Source organism: Mustela nivalis (assembly GCF_964662115.1).
Source record: "Mustela nivalis genome assembly, chromosome: 12".
Lineage (NCBI taxonomy): Eukaryota > Metazoa > Chordata > Mammalia > Carnivora > Mustelidae > Mustela > Mustela nivalis.
The window spans coordinates 82,185,641-82,202,964 of NC_139031.1; the positions used below are offsets into that span (position 1 = coordinate 82,185,641).

At 35.2% G+C, this 17,324-nt stretch overlaps 1 protein-coding gene and 1 long non-coding RNA gene across 3 annotated transcripts in view; one reads left to right on the plus strand and one right to left on the minus strand.

The window, feature by feature from the left end:
- The first annotated feature begins 3,324 nt into the window (after positions 1–3,324).
- On the plus strand, positions 3,325–10,916 carry LOC309844733. The gene is made up of 2 exons (XR_014300850.1): positions 3,325–9,548; positions 9,653–10,916. It is a non-coding gene; the product is annotated as an uncharacterized lncRNA (long non-coding RNA).
- Positions 10,917–11,164: 248 nt separating this feature from the next.
- RSBN1L (round spermatid basic protein 1 like) overlaps positions 11,165–17,324 on the minus strand; it is a 66,163-nt gene continuing 60,003 nt past the window's right edge. For both annotated transcript variants that reach the window (XM_082691858.1, XM_082691857.1), the window contains exons 5-8: positions 17,171–17,313; positions 13,329–13,496; positions 11,969–12,077; positions 11,165–11,884 (exon numbers count right to left, since the gene is read on the minus strand). In XM_082691858.1, coding sequence (XP_082547984.1) covers positions 11,243–11,884; positions 11,969–12,077; positions 13,329–13,496; positions 17,171–17,313 — 1,062 coding nt within the window. In that variant the 3' untranslated portion in view covers positions 11,165–11,242. The remainder of the gene's footprint in view (positions 11,885–11,968; positions 12,078–13,328; positions 13,497–17,170; positions 17,314–17,324) is intronic.

Sequence of the window (17,324 nt, forward strand, 5' to 3'; positions counted from 1 at the left end):
TTTTCTACTTGACTCTTAAATAATCTGTTGAACATATGTGGTCAATTTGTAAAGTACATAAATATGAAGTCTTTAATCTACATTATTTGGGTAGAAGTTTAATATAGCCCCATTATGACCAAAGTAAATTGTCATTTGTGCTTGTAAATTACAGAGGAAAAAACCTAGTTACTGAAGTAGTTGTGCCACTTCGTGTTTATATTCAGAAGGAGTCTGGGAGTTTGCCAGATTTCTATGTAAGCTAACTTCATTGCTACTTCTCCCTTCTGTTTATGGCCCATGAATTAGAGGTGGCAATATTAAAACAGAGCAGAGGCTTGCCTATTCCTGAAGTTAGAGGGAACTTTCATCCTGGTTGAATCAGGACAGTTCCTGTTTATGCCTGTTGTCCTGGGCTTCAGGAAGTTAGTGCTCCTTTCACTCTTAAAAGTGTTCTGGCTTGAGAATTTATGGATAATCCTACCAAAGCACTCAGCCCATTCCAGTGAAACATAGGTGACATTACTTACAAGAATTCCAAACAGTCTTACTTACATGCAATATAACCCTAAAGCAGGTGATTGTTCTCGCCCTATACAGCCCTCACTTTTAGCTCTGGGAAGAACCCAGAGTAGTAATTTGTCTGTTTTAAAAATACCTAACACACATGATAGTGATTCCTGGCTGCTAATACTTGAGAGGATTGCTTTGAATGTAGCATTTTGGTCTAGTTCTCTTTTGTAAAGAAAACATGACAAAAAAGTTTAAGCGACACACCACAAATTAATATAGCTTAACTCCTTGTTTGAAACTACAGAGGTAAACTAAATAAATAAAAATTGATCAGTTACAAGCATTTTTCTGTCTTATAATTGGTATATATTCCTTTTATGAGCATCTAAAAATAGGATGGAAAAGGATAGTTAATATAGGGAACATAATGTTCCAGGCTTGATTAGATATTCCTAATTCAACTGAGAGATCCAAACAATTTGGTCTCTCTGATGATAGATTCGAAGTAGAAGAAGGCTTTCATCTCTATGAGAAACCAGATAGGAAGATTCTGAAATTCAGCAAAAGCTGTATTTATGCAGTATTAACTAAGTATGATCTCTCACAGGGAAAAGGAAAAGGACAGCACCACATGTAATTAGCTGGGTCAGGAGTCGGCAAAATTTTTCTTTTCTTCTTCTTTTTTTTTTTTTTTTTTAAGATTTATTTATTTATTTATTTGACAGACAGATCACAAGTAGGCAGAGAGGCAGGCAGAGAGAGAGAGGAGGAAGCAGGCTCTCTGCCTGATGTGGAGCTTGATCCCAGGACCCTGGGATCATGACCTGAGCCAAAGGCAGAGGCTTTAACCCACCAAGCCACCCAGGTGCCCCGGCAAAATTTTTCTGTAAAGGTTTATCTAGTAAATACTTTAAGCTTTGTGGGCTATATTGTTTCTATCTCAACCGTTCAAATCACTTCTGTGATGAAAAAGCAGCCATAAACCATGTGCTATGTTCAAATAAAACTTTATGGACAATGAAACTTAAATTTTGTAAAATTTCCATATATCACAAAGTAGTATTCTTTTGACCTTTGTTCCAGTTACTTAAAACTATAAAAACTATTCTTGCCTTACAGCCATACGAAAAACACCCCTAAGCTAGGCCGTAAAACATAAAATTTCCTAAGCTAGGAAATTCTGTATGAGATTTCTAAGAGAAAAGGTGGGAGAGGTCTCCAAGGAAATAAGAGAGAAACTGGGTAAGAATTATATCTAAAAGGTGACATAGTAACTAACCTGTTGACCCATGAGGCGCAATTAATTGTAGTAGTATCTGAGAGGTTCCCAGAAAGTACAGCTTTTTCTTACTTACTGTATACTGACAGACGAAATAAACAACTTGAAGCAGCGTAAGTTATTTGCTTATGTTTGCCTCCTTGATTCTGGCACCAATTCAAATGTGTGTTTTATCCCCAAACCACCAAGGAATTCTTTGAGTTCTGACACTGCTTGGAAATAGGATCTGATCCCACAGGTTAAGGGTTCAATCCCAGAAGATGTCCCTCCTCCCTCCAAATTTGAGATACCAATTACAAATTCAGCTATAGATCGGATGTTCCCACTACTCCCAATTAATTTGCTAGAGCAGCTCACAAAACTCAAAGAAACATTTTACTTACTAGATTACTGGTTTATTATAAAAGAATATTATAACTCAGAACAGCAAGATGAAAGAAATGGTAAGGCAAGGTATGGGGAAGGGGCCAGCAGCTTCCATGCTCACGGGATATACCACTCTTGCCCCATCTTTTTGTGTTTACCATCCCAGAAGCTCTCTGAACCCTGTCCTTTTAGGATTTTATGGAGGCTTGATTACATAGCATATTAATTAAATCACTGGCCGTTGGTGACTGCACTCAATCTCCAGTTCCTCTCCTCTGGGAGATAAGGAAGGAGGAAAGTTCCAACCCTTTAATCACGTGGTTGTTTCTCCCTGTAACCAGCCTCTATCCTTAGGTTGCCTAGGAGTTTTCCAAGTCACCATGTTAACATAAGTTCAAAAGACACCTTTATCACACTATTCCAAAGGTGTTAAATTCCTGTGCCTGGAATAGGGATAAAGACCAGATTCATATTTCTTATAAATCACAGTCTCACAGCCTTAGTGGTTGGAATACATTTAAAACATTAATTAAAGGGGATGAAATTATGATCACAGATAGAAAAAGCAAAACAGAATAATATATAAACAATATTGCAGAAAAATACCTTCACATTTGTCTTTAGTTCTAGGATATTATCTTTATAATACAAAGATTTAACTTAAACATGAAAAGTTCCTTATGAAGCCAGTATTTTCCAGGTCAGCATGCACAAGACACAACTTAATCTGGTTTGGAGCGAAAGATTTATCAAAAATTCTGAGGGATGCCTGGGTGGTTCAATTGGTTAAGCATCTGCCTTCAACTCAAGTCATGATCCTGGGGTTGTGGGAGCTACTCCTGCATTGGGCTTCTTGCTCAGCAGGGAATCTGCTTCTTCCTCTGCCTGCAGCTCCCCTGCTCGCACGCACTCTCTCTCTCTCTCTCACACACAAATAATAAATTTTAAAAAGTCTTTAAAATTTTTTAAAAATAATTCCAAGCAAAAGCAACTTGTGAACAAAACTTTTTTTAAGACTTGAAAATGTGAAAAGTAGAAAATATTCAAAGAATTCACAACTTGTTCAGCAATATTTCATGAACACAGATGCTGGGTATGGTGGTACCATCAATCCACCACATGAAACATTAACATGAATCCACCGAGAGAGCTTTCAAGTACTAAGAAATTTTGTTACACACAGAGAGCTTTCAAGTACTAAGAAATTTTGTTACACACAGCTTCGAGAAGTAAAGGCCCATCTGTGGGCTAAAGTTTACTGTGATTTTAAGAGTTATTAACCTTCAAATTAGGTCATCTGCTTTTCACTCTGCTTTTTTATAGTGCAGCAAGTAAGAGAAGCTGATGGTGACTAATGAACAGAAGTGATGGCCAAAAAAAGAGGAAACCATAGAACAATTTTCATTATTATAGTAATATATGTAATATGCAGGCATATTACTATGTACCTGTGTCAAGAATAGTTCTCTTTACTGAGAGAAAATTAACCTGAGTCCTTTTAGCATTATATCAAGAAACAAGCCACAAACTACAAAAGGAGTTTCCTTTCCTTTTTTTTTTTTAAAAGATTTTATTTATTTGACAGAGATCACAAGTAGGCAGAGAGGCAGGCCAGAAGGTAGGTGGTAAGTAGGCTCCCCGCTGAGCAGAGAGCCTGATGTGGGGCTCTATCCCATCCTGGGATTATGACCTGAGTTGAAGGCAGAGGCTTTAACCCAACAAACCACCCAGGCGCCCCAGGAGTTTCCTTTAATCTTGATTGGTCATGTTTGTGTAGTAAATGTCAGCTGTCCTCAAAGTGTTGTTGGGGTTCTTAAAATTCATGACATAGATAGTGAAGGTATATGGGAATTACAGTGTTAGAAACAGGATAAAACAAACAAGGAAAAAACCCTCATTATAATGATGGAAAAACTAAAGCACAGATAAATGCAATGAAATCAGACTATGGTCATTGACAGATGGTGAAGTTTTAACTCCAAATGCTACTTTCAAAATAGGTTTGCTATTGAAGAAAAAAAATATATAATGCATCCATGGAAGATATATCCCAGTTATCAAATGCCAGATAAGGTAACCCTGGGCTAAAAGCTTTTATGAGAGGGATCTACTTTACACTTTAATATTTTACTCTCACTTTGCTTGTCCTGTGTGCAAATTGCCATACTGTAATCATACTGGTATCTTACACCACAAAGTAAATTTATTACCACTATCTATATACTACAAACCCAAATCTGTAATCAGGAAAGGTAGTCTGTAACAAGACATGATTTTGAATTGCTGGCCCCGGGCAAAACCGTGATCTAGGAAGAAGTACGTTTTGGAAATCTGTCTACCTCCTCATGACCCTTTGATAAATATCTTCCTCTTCCCAGATGCCTATCCTTTGCCCAAAATTAGAGAGAGGAATACAGAGAAAAGGTAATTAGTGAGAAAGGCATAAAATGATTAGGCTGGCCCAGAACATAGCTCTTCTGACTCTTCTTTTTACTATGTTAGTTCCAGGATCAGAAGCTAACGTTCGTAGTGTCTACAATATATAAACCAATGGATTAAGCACTGGGCATATTCTGTCATTTTAATTTTCACCACCAATTAGTAGAGTAGGTACTCCCGCCTCCCCCTTTTTACAGATGTGAAATAAAAGCTAAGTGATTTCTTCACATTACACAAGTGTATTCCCCTTTCATTAGCCATAGCTCTACGACTCAAATCCCCTCAGCATAGTATCATAAAAGTGAAGTGGCTTTACAAGTCTGTGAAAATGTGCCACCTTTGTGTCCTTGTCCCAGTCCTGTAACAGCATGGATATGGACTTAAAAAAATAAGTGCATGTTATCATCTTCAGTATTTTCAGTTTTTGAATATTTGTATCAATGGGGAGACTTTATTTTGCCAAGGCTTAGCAAGCTAAAACTCTGACTATAAGATATTAAGGTGCTTCTTATATATTTCCCGTTTTAATCACTTTAGGTCTAGTTTAAATATATCCTCAATTGGTAACGACTATGTTGAGTTTTACAGGTTTAACAATCTTTGTAATACTTTCTCCACATTGCCCAATGGGCCTAGATGTTTAACAAGTAGCTTCTTAATTCTTCTTACTCATAAGACTGAAGTACAAAATAGAAACTCGGTCTCTCTATAGCACCTGCTGATCTAATTTTCTCCACGTTTTTATTGCAACTCTAGAATTACATTATGAATTAAAGTCAGAGACAGGTTTTATATCATAGAAACGTATGTAATTATTTTTCCCACCCACAGTGAAGTTAAGGTACAACTTTTGTTCCTTCAAATATTTATTGAACACCAAGTGTATATGTTAGGTGTCAAGGATACAAAGGGATTAAAAAAAAAAACTTGTGGGGCGCCTGGGTGGCTCAGTGGGTTAGGGCCTCTGCCTTCAGCTCGGGTCGTGACCTCAGGGTCCTGGGATTGAGCCCAGCATCGGGCTCTCTGCTCAGCGGGGAGCCTGCTTCCTCCCCTCCTCTCTCTGCCTGCCTCTCTGCCTACTTGTGATCTCTATCTGTCAAGTAAATAGATAAAATCTTAAAAAAAAAAAAAAAAACAGAAAACAAAACAAAAAAAAACTTGTAACTTCTAGTTCATGGTTTAAGCAACATGTACATTAAATGATGTAAACAAAGGGACACAAGAAGCAGGGCAAAGAAATGGTTCTATACCAGCTTTGGGGTAAAGGGACAGCTGTAAGGGATGAACTCAGTAAAAAGACACACAGAAGAGATGTTTAACTAGAGTTCTGAAAAAAAGATTCCACAGTATTGTATTCCAAGCAGAGATTTCCCCAGCAAAGGCAAAGAATTTTAAAAGTACATAAAGGAAATGGCAAGTCCTGGCACTTGGTAAAGCTGAAAATTGAGCACACTAATGGAAGACTAGTGGATGAAGCTGGAAAGGAAGGGCCATATCATGAAGGCTTTTTGGTGTGATGCTGAGCATCTATATTCTATTCTTTTGGAAAGGAGCTACGGAATATTTCTAAGCAAAAGAGTAATAATCATATGTGTCTTAGTAAGATTAACTTGGTGGCAACAAAGAATGGATTGGAATGGGGGCAGGGGCAGAGGACTGCAAGCAGCAGACTAAAGTCATGGGGTTATGAAGATAATTCAGGGCAAAGTGCAGAGACCTAAAGAACCTGAGACGGCTTTAAATAGTGGTGGCTAAGGCAAAAGAAGACATCTAAAGAAATGGAAAAGCAAAACAGAACAGATAGGTCATACATACAACGTTTGAGGGGGTAAAAGATTGCTAACAAGTGCCATAAGGAAAACAGAAGTATTAAGAAATGAATACACTGAATTTGGCAGTCAAAAGGTGACCCTTGAGAGAACCACTTCAGCTGGGTGATTAAATTTGAGGATTGAGACAAAATTGTAAGGAAATGAGGATGTGAAGGCAGACAGAGATTTCCAAGAACTCTGTCATTGAGGAAGAGGTATGAAACAGTAGCATAAACAAAAGCCAGACTAAAGAAAAGTTTTTGTTTCTTTCTTTCTTTTTTTTTTTTTAAAGAAGAAAGACTCGTGATTTTTCATATAAATGTCTGGCTCAGTTAAAAACAAAAACAAAATTTCAAAGAAGAAACTTGGGTAGAGGGAGGATGTGGAACTGCCAGTCCAAATAAAACTTTTAAGCACCATATTATGCAAAGTATTTGCAAATATGCTGACTTGTCTCTGAATCTGCCTGTTTGTAGTCTTCAATAGTACCAAAGCAAAGAATTTATAGGGAAGCATACAGATATGACATTTTAAAAAAACAGATGCATAAATTCTAAATTTCAAAATATGTGGAAGGATCCAGACGTATTTTAAGAGTGTAGTTCTTGGAAGGCAAATATAAGTAGTATGTTTTAATTTTACTTTTAATTTCTAATTAACATAAATTATATTTGCCCACATTTATATTCTCAGCTCATTCACACTCCCTGATTAGGTCTATAGTCCTAGAGGGAAGATAATCTGAAATGCAAGATGTTATCCCCTCCTTTCCCTGATCTCCCAGTAGAGATATGACATACAACATCTATAAACTTAAAGAAGAAAAGGCATCTCTGCTTTTAGCCTCTTGTGCTTGACATTCTAAAAAGTGATGGGTTTCCATCTGCAATATGCAGTATGTTAAAGAGAGAAAAGCCAGAGCAGAGATAGAAATTTATACTTCTTTCGAGTTATCCTTTTAATTATTTTATCTGAGGTACACTGTCAGAGCCAAACATGTCAAACATAACTCTTTCATGAAATAGACAAAGCATTCTAAAACCAGTAAAATTCTGTTTACATATCAACGTAGTTACATCGGGTGGAAGATTAATAGTCAAGAGCTCTTCTATCACTCTGAAGACCTAAAATCCATCATGTCACTTTTTACCAGCTTAAAAGTTATTTTGAAAACAATGCACTTTTGTCTTCCCCTCCTGGGACAGAAATAGTCCTGTCTAGAGGGAAGGGAAGTGACTTGGCATGTGATCTCAGCACCCACACCAAACTAGTTTAACAGCCTTGCTTTAGGTAATCCTCAATATTCTAGGCTGGTATATGAGTCAACTTCTCATAATTTTTAAGAGAAAAAAGACTTTCAGATTGAAATCACTTTCAAGGTCTTACGGTTTCAGTTGAAGACAGAAACAAGAACTTTTAAAGACGAGATGAAAATAAAATGTCAAATGTAAGAAAATAATACAAAACAAAGGTAAAAAGATTACAGTTATCAATTTTAGTATTTATTGAAGGTGGAAGACAAGGAAAATTCCTCTCAAACTCTAAAAACAAATCCTGTATCTCTGCTAAATGTAAAATGAATTTTTAGATATTTGCTTTACATGACAAGAAACTTGTCCAACAAAATAACTGAATGCAAATTTACCAAAACAGTGCTAATCTATTATTTACAAAAATGATCTCACCCGCAAGAAGTATTTGGGGAAAAAAACCAATTCACACTCAGGAACACTAATGAAATACCTTGAAGACATAACACAAGAAATAAAATTTGTCCTACCCTTTCTGGACCCCTCCCTCCCATTACAGAATGGATTGAAAATGAGTCTATATGGGAATAAACAAAGTATTTCCAATAATCTCTCTCACGTGCGTGTACACACACACACACACACACAGAGTGTTGTGCCAGATCAACCTAACTTTTATTTAAGGTCAGCAGCCTTCAGGACAAGGGAGATAATGAATATGGCTTCAGTCAAGTTTTCAACTAAATATCACAAATGCTTAATTCTTTTGCTAGCTAACCAGCTAACCTGAGAATGGAAAAGATTCTACTTCTTCCATAGCTAAAGGGTATGAATCAAAATAATTAAAAAGAAACAAAAAACAAAAAGCAAACACTGTAGCAGACACCACTGAGGTACCTTAGTTTTTTTTAAAGGTCTGTGTATCAGTTTAATAATTTACATGATGACTGTTTATTTAGCATAAGATCATACAGAAACTACATCTCAAGTGCTTTATCGTTCTGGTCCAAGAAATTAGAAATATCAACAAAAAAACTTACGTTCAGATAAAGAACTGGAATGTAGTAACTAGGAAACCTTTAATATAATGCAATATTGAAATAGAAATTATCTGTGTTTAACAAAGGTAATCAGCAAGTTCTTAGATTGCATCTGAAGAGGATTTTAAAATTATAACCCGTAAGACAAGGGATATTACCTTATTCAAGGTGACAAAGCTGTATCTTGAAATCCTGAGCCCACTGATTTATATTTCATATATTTATATTGTTAAATGCATACATTTTGTCAAATGTAAAAATGCATTTTACAAAACATTGAATTTTCAGAATATGGAGAAGTTTTGAGTACTGGTTATATAAGGAACTATACCTAAAACTAAAAGCAACCACTGTGGTTGTTTTAGATACATCTTTTAGTTAAAAGTTTAAGGCTCAAAATATTTTGGAGGGATACCCTAAAGACATTTTATTACTGTATGATCTCGTGCATCTATGTGTATACTACTGGAAAACTAAAATATTGTTAAATATTTAAAAAAAAATAAACATTAACCACATGCTCTCCTGTTTCTCAATACTGGTTTGTTACGAACTTTTTCCCCAAAAGGTAGATGCAAATGATAATAAATTTAGCTTAAAAGAGAAGATTAAAGTGGTGAGGAGCAGACTAAGACCGTAACATATAAAACCAAATCCCTATTTACAATATGATTTATACCTTCCTTATCCCATGAAAATTCCTATATTGCAAATATATTGATTTCCTATAAACCGATGAGATTTCCTACAGTATTTGCCTAACCCTTTTAAACTGTGGGCGAGAAATGACCTCACTGCTGCAACTGATCTTTTCTGGTGAAATGCCTCTTAAGTGGCTTCTTCCTAACCATAAAGATAAGCAGTTTTATGGGTACTGATGAGGGAGCAGGAGGATGGCTGAGGACAAAGCAAAAGCTGGCGCCTTGCACCCCCTCTTCCCCACCGAACCTGACTTAGGTTCTGGGACTTCATCAGGTACCACAAATGAGGCTGGAGCAGAAACAATTTCAACAGCAACACTAAACCAAAGACAGCACAAAGAATCTCAGTTAAAAGTCATCAACCAAAGTATGAGCCCAGAAAAATACCAAAGATAAATAAAATAAATGTCCAATGAGCAGAGTTTCTGTTATCAAAGGATACATTAAAAACATCTGTTTGCCTTTTAATTACAGTAGTGGAAGCAGTCTCAAATAGTGCTGAAGTCTGTCACTGAAGAGGTTTGTTTTAATCTTTAGCTAGGCACTGGGAATCCTGTTTCCTATCCTAATTTTACTTTCCAGAGCTTTTTTTTTTTTTTTAAACAAAACAAAACAGTACTCTGAGTTTTTTACCTTGCCAGGGTAGGGAGAAGGATCCTTAGAAAAATGAGGTAACACAACTTATTTTGTTAGTTATATATCTGTATATGGCAGTTGAATCATGGCCCTTAAGATTTTGTATTTGTCATACTTTCCTCCTGTTCTGCGAGAAAAATGTAAAAGAGGATTTTAACTGCTCACAACTGAACATTCTGTAACTACAGATTTTTACTAAGCTACTATTAAATATAGTACAGGTGCTTATTAGTAAGAAAATTCTCAACTTTTTCTCATTCCAAGCACTATAGAGACGACTTACATTAGGGCTATGTAATCTGACCATATAGCTTCATGAGTTATAAGAGTTAAATACCACTAACAGACCTTGTTTCTCCCAACTTTATAAAACTGCTTCTATTACCTAAACTGCTTTCTGAATGTTGAATATAAATATTTTAAAATGTATTCCAGGGAGTGAGGCTAGGAAGATTCACATACTCATCTTATTCAGCAATTTAAGAAGTTATGCAAAATATGATATACATATCTATATATATTCCCATACATACACACATATATAAATATGCTTTCATAACTGAATCTTGGTTTTAAAAATGCCTACACAGTGTGAGGAATTTAAATATTCACTAGATTCGAATACGTACATTTGCACTCCATTACCACTCTAAATGGATACACCAGCAGAAACATAACAGACCAAATAAATGATTTAACTGAATTGTCAGTTTGTCTTTTTGCAGACCCAACAGAAAACTATTTATTATTATGAACCTTTATTAAGTGGCTCACATTTCCGTATAAATCACACTAAAAAGATTTTTAAAAAGCTATTTACACTACAGTGCTGACACATTAAAATGAAAAAGAAATTGGTATAAATAAGCTCTATGGAAAAGCCTTAAATTGTCAAAAAAGAATTCTGGCTCATATTACAAAATATATATATATGTATATATATATATATATGTTAATGTCAGCTCTATTCTAAAACCTACAATTCCAAATCAAATGATTCTTAAAGACTCCTTTTGTTTAAACCTGTTATGTTTACAGTGCATCTGGCCCTAAGTGCTTTGATCCTTCACAGTTATGGACAGGCACTGAGGAATGTTACAAAGCTACATAAAACTCTATTTTGTAACAGACTTGGGAGCAAGTACTTGGCTTGCTTTCAGAATTCATGAATCTTTATTACATTATTAACTTTAAAAAAAAAAAAGAATTTTAAATGGTATGTACAAATTTAGCACAGAATGTCATCATCTTTTCTATCTTGATTTGAATGTGCTGAACTATGTTGCCTTGTATCAACTAGACTTAAGAGACTTCCAGGGCACAATTCTTCCTTTAAATCTCTGTTGCTGTTTTCAAATTTAGAGTCCTTGTCAATCTTAAATTCTGTAAATTGAACATGATCCAATTTTGCTTTAACATTCTTGCCATCCATATTATTCGGTGCTCTAGTCTTTTCAGGAATATAAACATTCACAGGTTCTTCCTTGATTCTTACAGATGCAATAGGTTCATGTTTAATCTGCTGTAATTCAGATTTAGAATGAAGTCTGTCTGAAAAATTAGAATCCAAGGAGGTTTTGCTTACAGCACAAACCACGTGGTCCGTGTGAGGTCCAAGAACTGATGATGTGGATTCTGGTGATGTGCCTGTTTCATGAGTAGCTGTATTCTGAGCAGTCTCCTCCTCTGAGTGATATAATTTGAGCCGAACGTGCCATGCTAAACTGCACACTGCTGAAACTGTCTTAAACTGATGAACAACATTCCTTGGAATAAAATAAATGTCATTATCATACAGCTGAATCCTGGCATAGCGGATACCTTCCCTCCTCAGTTGATTAAGTTTTGCATCATCAACCCACTGGACGCACTAAAAAAAAATAAAGAGGAATATACCATTAAGTCTTTTCTACAATAAAAATTAAACTGAAGACAATAATGGTTTAAGATATACCTGGGACAGTGGAGGTTCATGTAAATCTAACTGCATTCGTTGAACTACTTCTAAGAAATCTTCAGCATGAAAACAAATTACATCTTTGGTTATTCGGGGTTGAGCAGGCCTAAAAAAGAACATGAGATAATGAAGAATCTTCCATCAATGTTTTGTTCTGTTAAGTCCTTATTAAATTTAAAGCAAAAACAGTTTGTGGTCAAAACAAAAGTACCTAGAAATAAAGTTAAAATGTAATATAGAAGATCACTGTACATATTTAAACAAAAGGATAAAACCATGAGTTTTGACCTAAACATAAATAAAACTAACTTCATTTTATTATAGCTATGTAAAACTGTATTTTTAAAAATTAAAATAATTTGAATTGGTTAATTATGCAAATCAAAAAACTAAGGGCTTTATTTTAAAGGTCAATACTTCAACAAATTAAATGCTGAAGATGAAACTACTACATAAAAATTAGAGGTAAATATGGGGTGAAAAAAATACTTTCTTCTAATAAAGACATATATAACTGCAGTTACATCTAAAATTCCTTGGTAACCCTTATAAATTAAGAGCGATTCATTATAACAGTGCTAATAAACTACTATCAATCTATTTGTAGGGGCTAATAGTATCTTTAAATATAATTCTAAAAAAAAATCCCCAAATTCTTAAATTAGCAATATATAAGCAATTTTTACAGAAGATGATCAAAAATGGATTCTGAAATGAAATTCCAAGCAACATAATGCCCCCCTGCAAAAAATCATACCAACGCAAATCATAAACAGATTTTTAAAAACCAGTGATAAAATCTAACCAATCATTAGGGCTCCTGGGTGGTTCAGTCTGAGGCTCAGGTCATGATCCCAGGGTCCTGAGATCAAGTCCTGCTTTGGGATCCCTGCTCAGCAGGTAGCCTGCTTCTCCCTCTCCTTCCCACTCATGTTGCACTCCCTCTCAAATAAATAAATAAACAAAATCTTAAAAAAAAATTTTTTTTTTAAACTAAGCCTTATACATTACATTAATACACAGGGAAAGAAGGGTAAGAATGATGCAGGCTTCTCATCAGGGATAATGACGATACAGTAAGCACCAAGTGAACCTTAGGTTTTCTTTAACCTTAGTTAAGACAACTGTTTTCACATCTAGTCACTTAGAAAATGAAATTATTACAGTCAAACTGAAAAGAATAAAACTACTTTCTAACAACTGAAAACTTTTAGTGCAATTATACCATTAGGATATCCAAATAACTGAAAAATGAAACTTTCCTTATGGAATATTACTGACAAACTTCCCAAGAAAACCTTTCACTAAAATAACAGTATTTCAAAAATAAACAAAAAAAGCAGTAGTTAATATATACCACTCTCCACAGTGCACGGCCTTCAACACTCCAACAGCAGCTGTAGTCTGTCGTTCAAAACCTTGTCCTATATGATCTGCATGGGCTCTTGTCCTGTCTTCAAAGAGCATCTCACGGGGCTCACTGGTTCGAGGTAGGTACTGCAGGTTTTTTATTTCATTGGTAGTTCTGTTAAGATAAAATTACATATATATAATATAAAGTGGAGTAGGGAAAGAAAGAGAAGCAGCCCTATATATTAAGGTTTAATTGCCTTCAAACATTTGTATTGATGTACAGAGGCTTAATTGCCATGAAACATTTAATAATCACAATTCAGACAGAATGAAATTTTAAATCACCAGTTCCCAAATCAGGTTCTATCTTTAAAATTAACAAGTACAAACAAAAACAAATACATAATCCCCTCCTTTTTCTAACATACCCTTCATGGAAGTGGTAGCTGTAAGATGGATAGACAACTAACTTATAGATGGTGTGGTTTACCCAAAAGTTCCCCTGTCCAGAATCTTTACCTGAGGTTTGTCTGTGTCTTATCTGTAGAACCATGCCCCCACTCAAGCCACATGGCTAATGTAAGATACATATCCGGGAAAAAACAGAACTTAAAAAAAAATGTATTAATTAATATTTATAGAATACCTATTATATACCAGGTCCTATCTAGGCACTGCAGCTAGTGAACAAGATTGTAATGAATGTAACAGACAAGTTCCCCACTTTTGTGGGAGTTCATACTCCAGTGAGAGAAAGACCAACAAGTAAATAGCAAGAAAACACCAAATAATAAGTGTTCCCACAAAATGTGCAGAATTTATTGGAGGTAGACAGAAAACCTTAGTTCCCTCTTAAAGAGTGCCACTGGCACTCTATTCTATTGCTCACCTACATATGCACACGGAAGCTGTTACTTAGCCTCATTCAATGCAAAAACCCTCTCTAATTTAGCTACAGAAGGGGAAAAGGGTGAGAATTTCTTTGACTAGGAGTCATCATCTTATTTACCTTTCTGTACAGTTTCTGTTGCTTTCAGAGACAACTCCAGACTGCCCCTGTAACTTTCTCCTCTCATCTTCGTCTAAACCCCTAGAATCACTCTTTCTTACTAGTTCTCTAATTTCCCTAGAATCACTCTTTTCTTACTAGTTCTTTAGTTTACCTGGAATCACTCTGTCGTATTAGTTCTCTAATCCCCCCCAATCTCTACTTTTACTGCTCTTTGTGTATGTGTGCTTGTATTACAGTCATATTACACACTCACACATAGACACATGCACACACAGGTGATGCTACAACATCACCCTTTCACCTTTTCAACCTTTGTGATTGATGTTCTTCTATAGGTCTCAGAGAGCTAGATGATGACCTTGATTCCTACAGAAAGCCAGTAGGCTTTCATGCCTACAACTCTGTTCTCATTAACACCACATTTTAATGAATTAAGACTTTATATGAAGCATTTAGCACCGTGTCTTGGGCAGTGTTATTAGTTGCTCAGACTATAGTGTGATGTGAAATCATCACATTTACATGGATTGTAATCCCTGAAGTACAAACAGTTTACTCTGAGGGCTGGTGAATTCCCTTAAATGACATGTAAAACTTTGTGGATATCTGTATTTGTTCTGGGGAGAGGCTTTTGGATCTCAAAATAATTTATAAATCCAAGTTAAGAACCACTGAGGAACATACAATTTTATCATTTACTACCAACTTATAAATTAACTTGTAGAAATTTCATTCAAAACATATTTATTAAGCAGCAGGCACTCTGTTTATGTGCTAGAAACACATTAAGTAACAAGCACAACATAGCCCCTGTCCTACAGTTTACTTAGTAACCATTTTCCCTGTTTTTTTCTTTCAAGATTAATAATCACTGTAATTAATAATAAAACATCTTTACAGATCTAAATAAAGGTATCTATTACCCACTCCATTCCCACCAATGTTAACTCAGTGTACATTTTTCCACACTTTTCTGTGTTCACATAAATACACGTTTCTTTTCATACAAATAGACTTATACTATGTACCATATTACTCTATTATTTTGCTCTTTTCAAATGTCATCCTTCCCGATCAACACACATAAGTAACTCATTTGAACTATTTCACCATATATTCTTTTAAGATTTTATTGTTAAGTAATCTCTACACCAAACGTGGGGCTCGAACTCACAACGCCAAGATCAAGAGTCTCCTATTCCACTGACTGAGCCAGCTAGGAGCCACAACGGAATGGATTTTTTTTTTTTTTTAAAGATTTTATTTTGCTGTATTTTTAATTGGAATGTACCAAAATGAACTCAACCATTCCACTGTTAATGGGCATTCAGACCATCCTGAACACTTTTTCTCATGATAAAGAATGCTGTAATTAATATTCTTATACATTTACCTTTAGTGCTTTCCTATCTTGGGACAGATTTCCAAAAGTAGTAGCGCTGGATCAGAGAGAGAGAGAGAGTGTGTGTGTGTGCATGGATGCACATCCGTGTGTTAAACTTCATGAGCTATTGTTAAATTACCTTTCTACCAACAATATATAAATGATCTTGTTCCCTCACATAACTCCCAGCCAGTAATATTATTGCTGTATATTCTTTTGCCAGTGTAATAGGTAAAAATAATATCTCATAATTCTTTTAATATAATTGACTGAGGCCCATTTTTTTACTGGGCTGTGTTACATTTTTCTTGTCAATTTGGGAATGCTCTATGATATTAACTTTAGTCTGTCACATATTACAAATGTTTTAGTTCAGTGTATCATAGTTCTGAACTTTGTTAACTATTCTTTTATAAATAGTATTGTCATTACATATTTTATCTTGTTTAGAAAGGTCTCTCCTAGGGGTGCCTGGGTGGATCAGTGGGTTAAAGCCTCTGCCTTTGGCTCGGGTCATGATCTCAGGGTCCTGGGATTGAGCCTGCTTCCCGCTCTCTCTCTGCCTGCCTCTCTGCCTACTTGTGATCTCTGTCTGACAAATAAATAAATAAATTCTTAAAAAAAAAAAAAAAGAAGAAGAAAGAAAGAAAGAAAAGAAAGGTCTCTCCTAGGTTTAAAAACTTTATTCTTATATTTTAATTTATCTATTATGTTTAAATCTCAAAATTACTTCTTATATGAGATGGGGCTATGGCTTTGTTTTCTTTCAAATGGACTTCAATTATGTCAGCATTACTCATTAAATAAATCTTCCTTTTGCTATTTATCTCATACATTAAGTTCTCAATATACTTTAATCTATTTGGGTCCTCTACCCTATTCCAATGACCTTTTTGAGCTTCATAGTTATTTTTAATATCTAGTAACACAAGGCCCTCTTCACTTATCTTCTCTTTCACAGTTTTCCTGGCTATTTGTTGACTTTATTTTTCCTTCTCAACTTTAAAATCATTACACCCAGTGCTGGAAGTGTGAGTTCAACTAAAATGCTAAAAAATTTCAAAGGACTATCATTTTTTTCCAATCTGGAACATAGTAGGGGTTTTCATTTGTTTAGGTATTACTTTATATCCTCCAGATGATGTTTTGCTCAATACGGGTTCTAGATATTTTTTATTAAACTTATTCTAAAAGTTTACAATGTCTTTGTTGTAAATGACATTTTTTCCATTCCTAATTACAATTTATTGTCATTTGCCCACATTTCTCAAGCCTTATTTGTATTTGATATTTTATTAAAAATTTCATTAGCATGTATAGCCCTTTTCATTTCAAATACTCTTAACTTTCCCTTTTTTTCCTTCTCCAGTTTTCAGCTAACGCACACAAACACACACACCCCCTTGTATAAACATCTATCCCTGGCAATAAAAATTTGTATTCAACATACCTTTTCCTTTTGAAAGGTGACTTTGGCATATCAGCCACAGGGATCATTTGTTCTCCTGGGCGTACCCACATGATGGGACCATCATCACTGTCTTTTCGACTCTCTAATTTTAGACTAGATAGTGTCCCCCATGGCAGTGTACACTAGAGGCAAA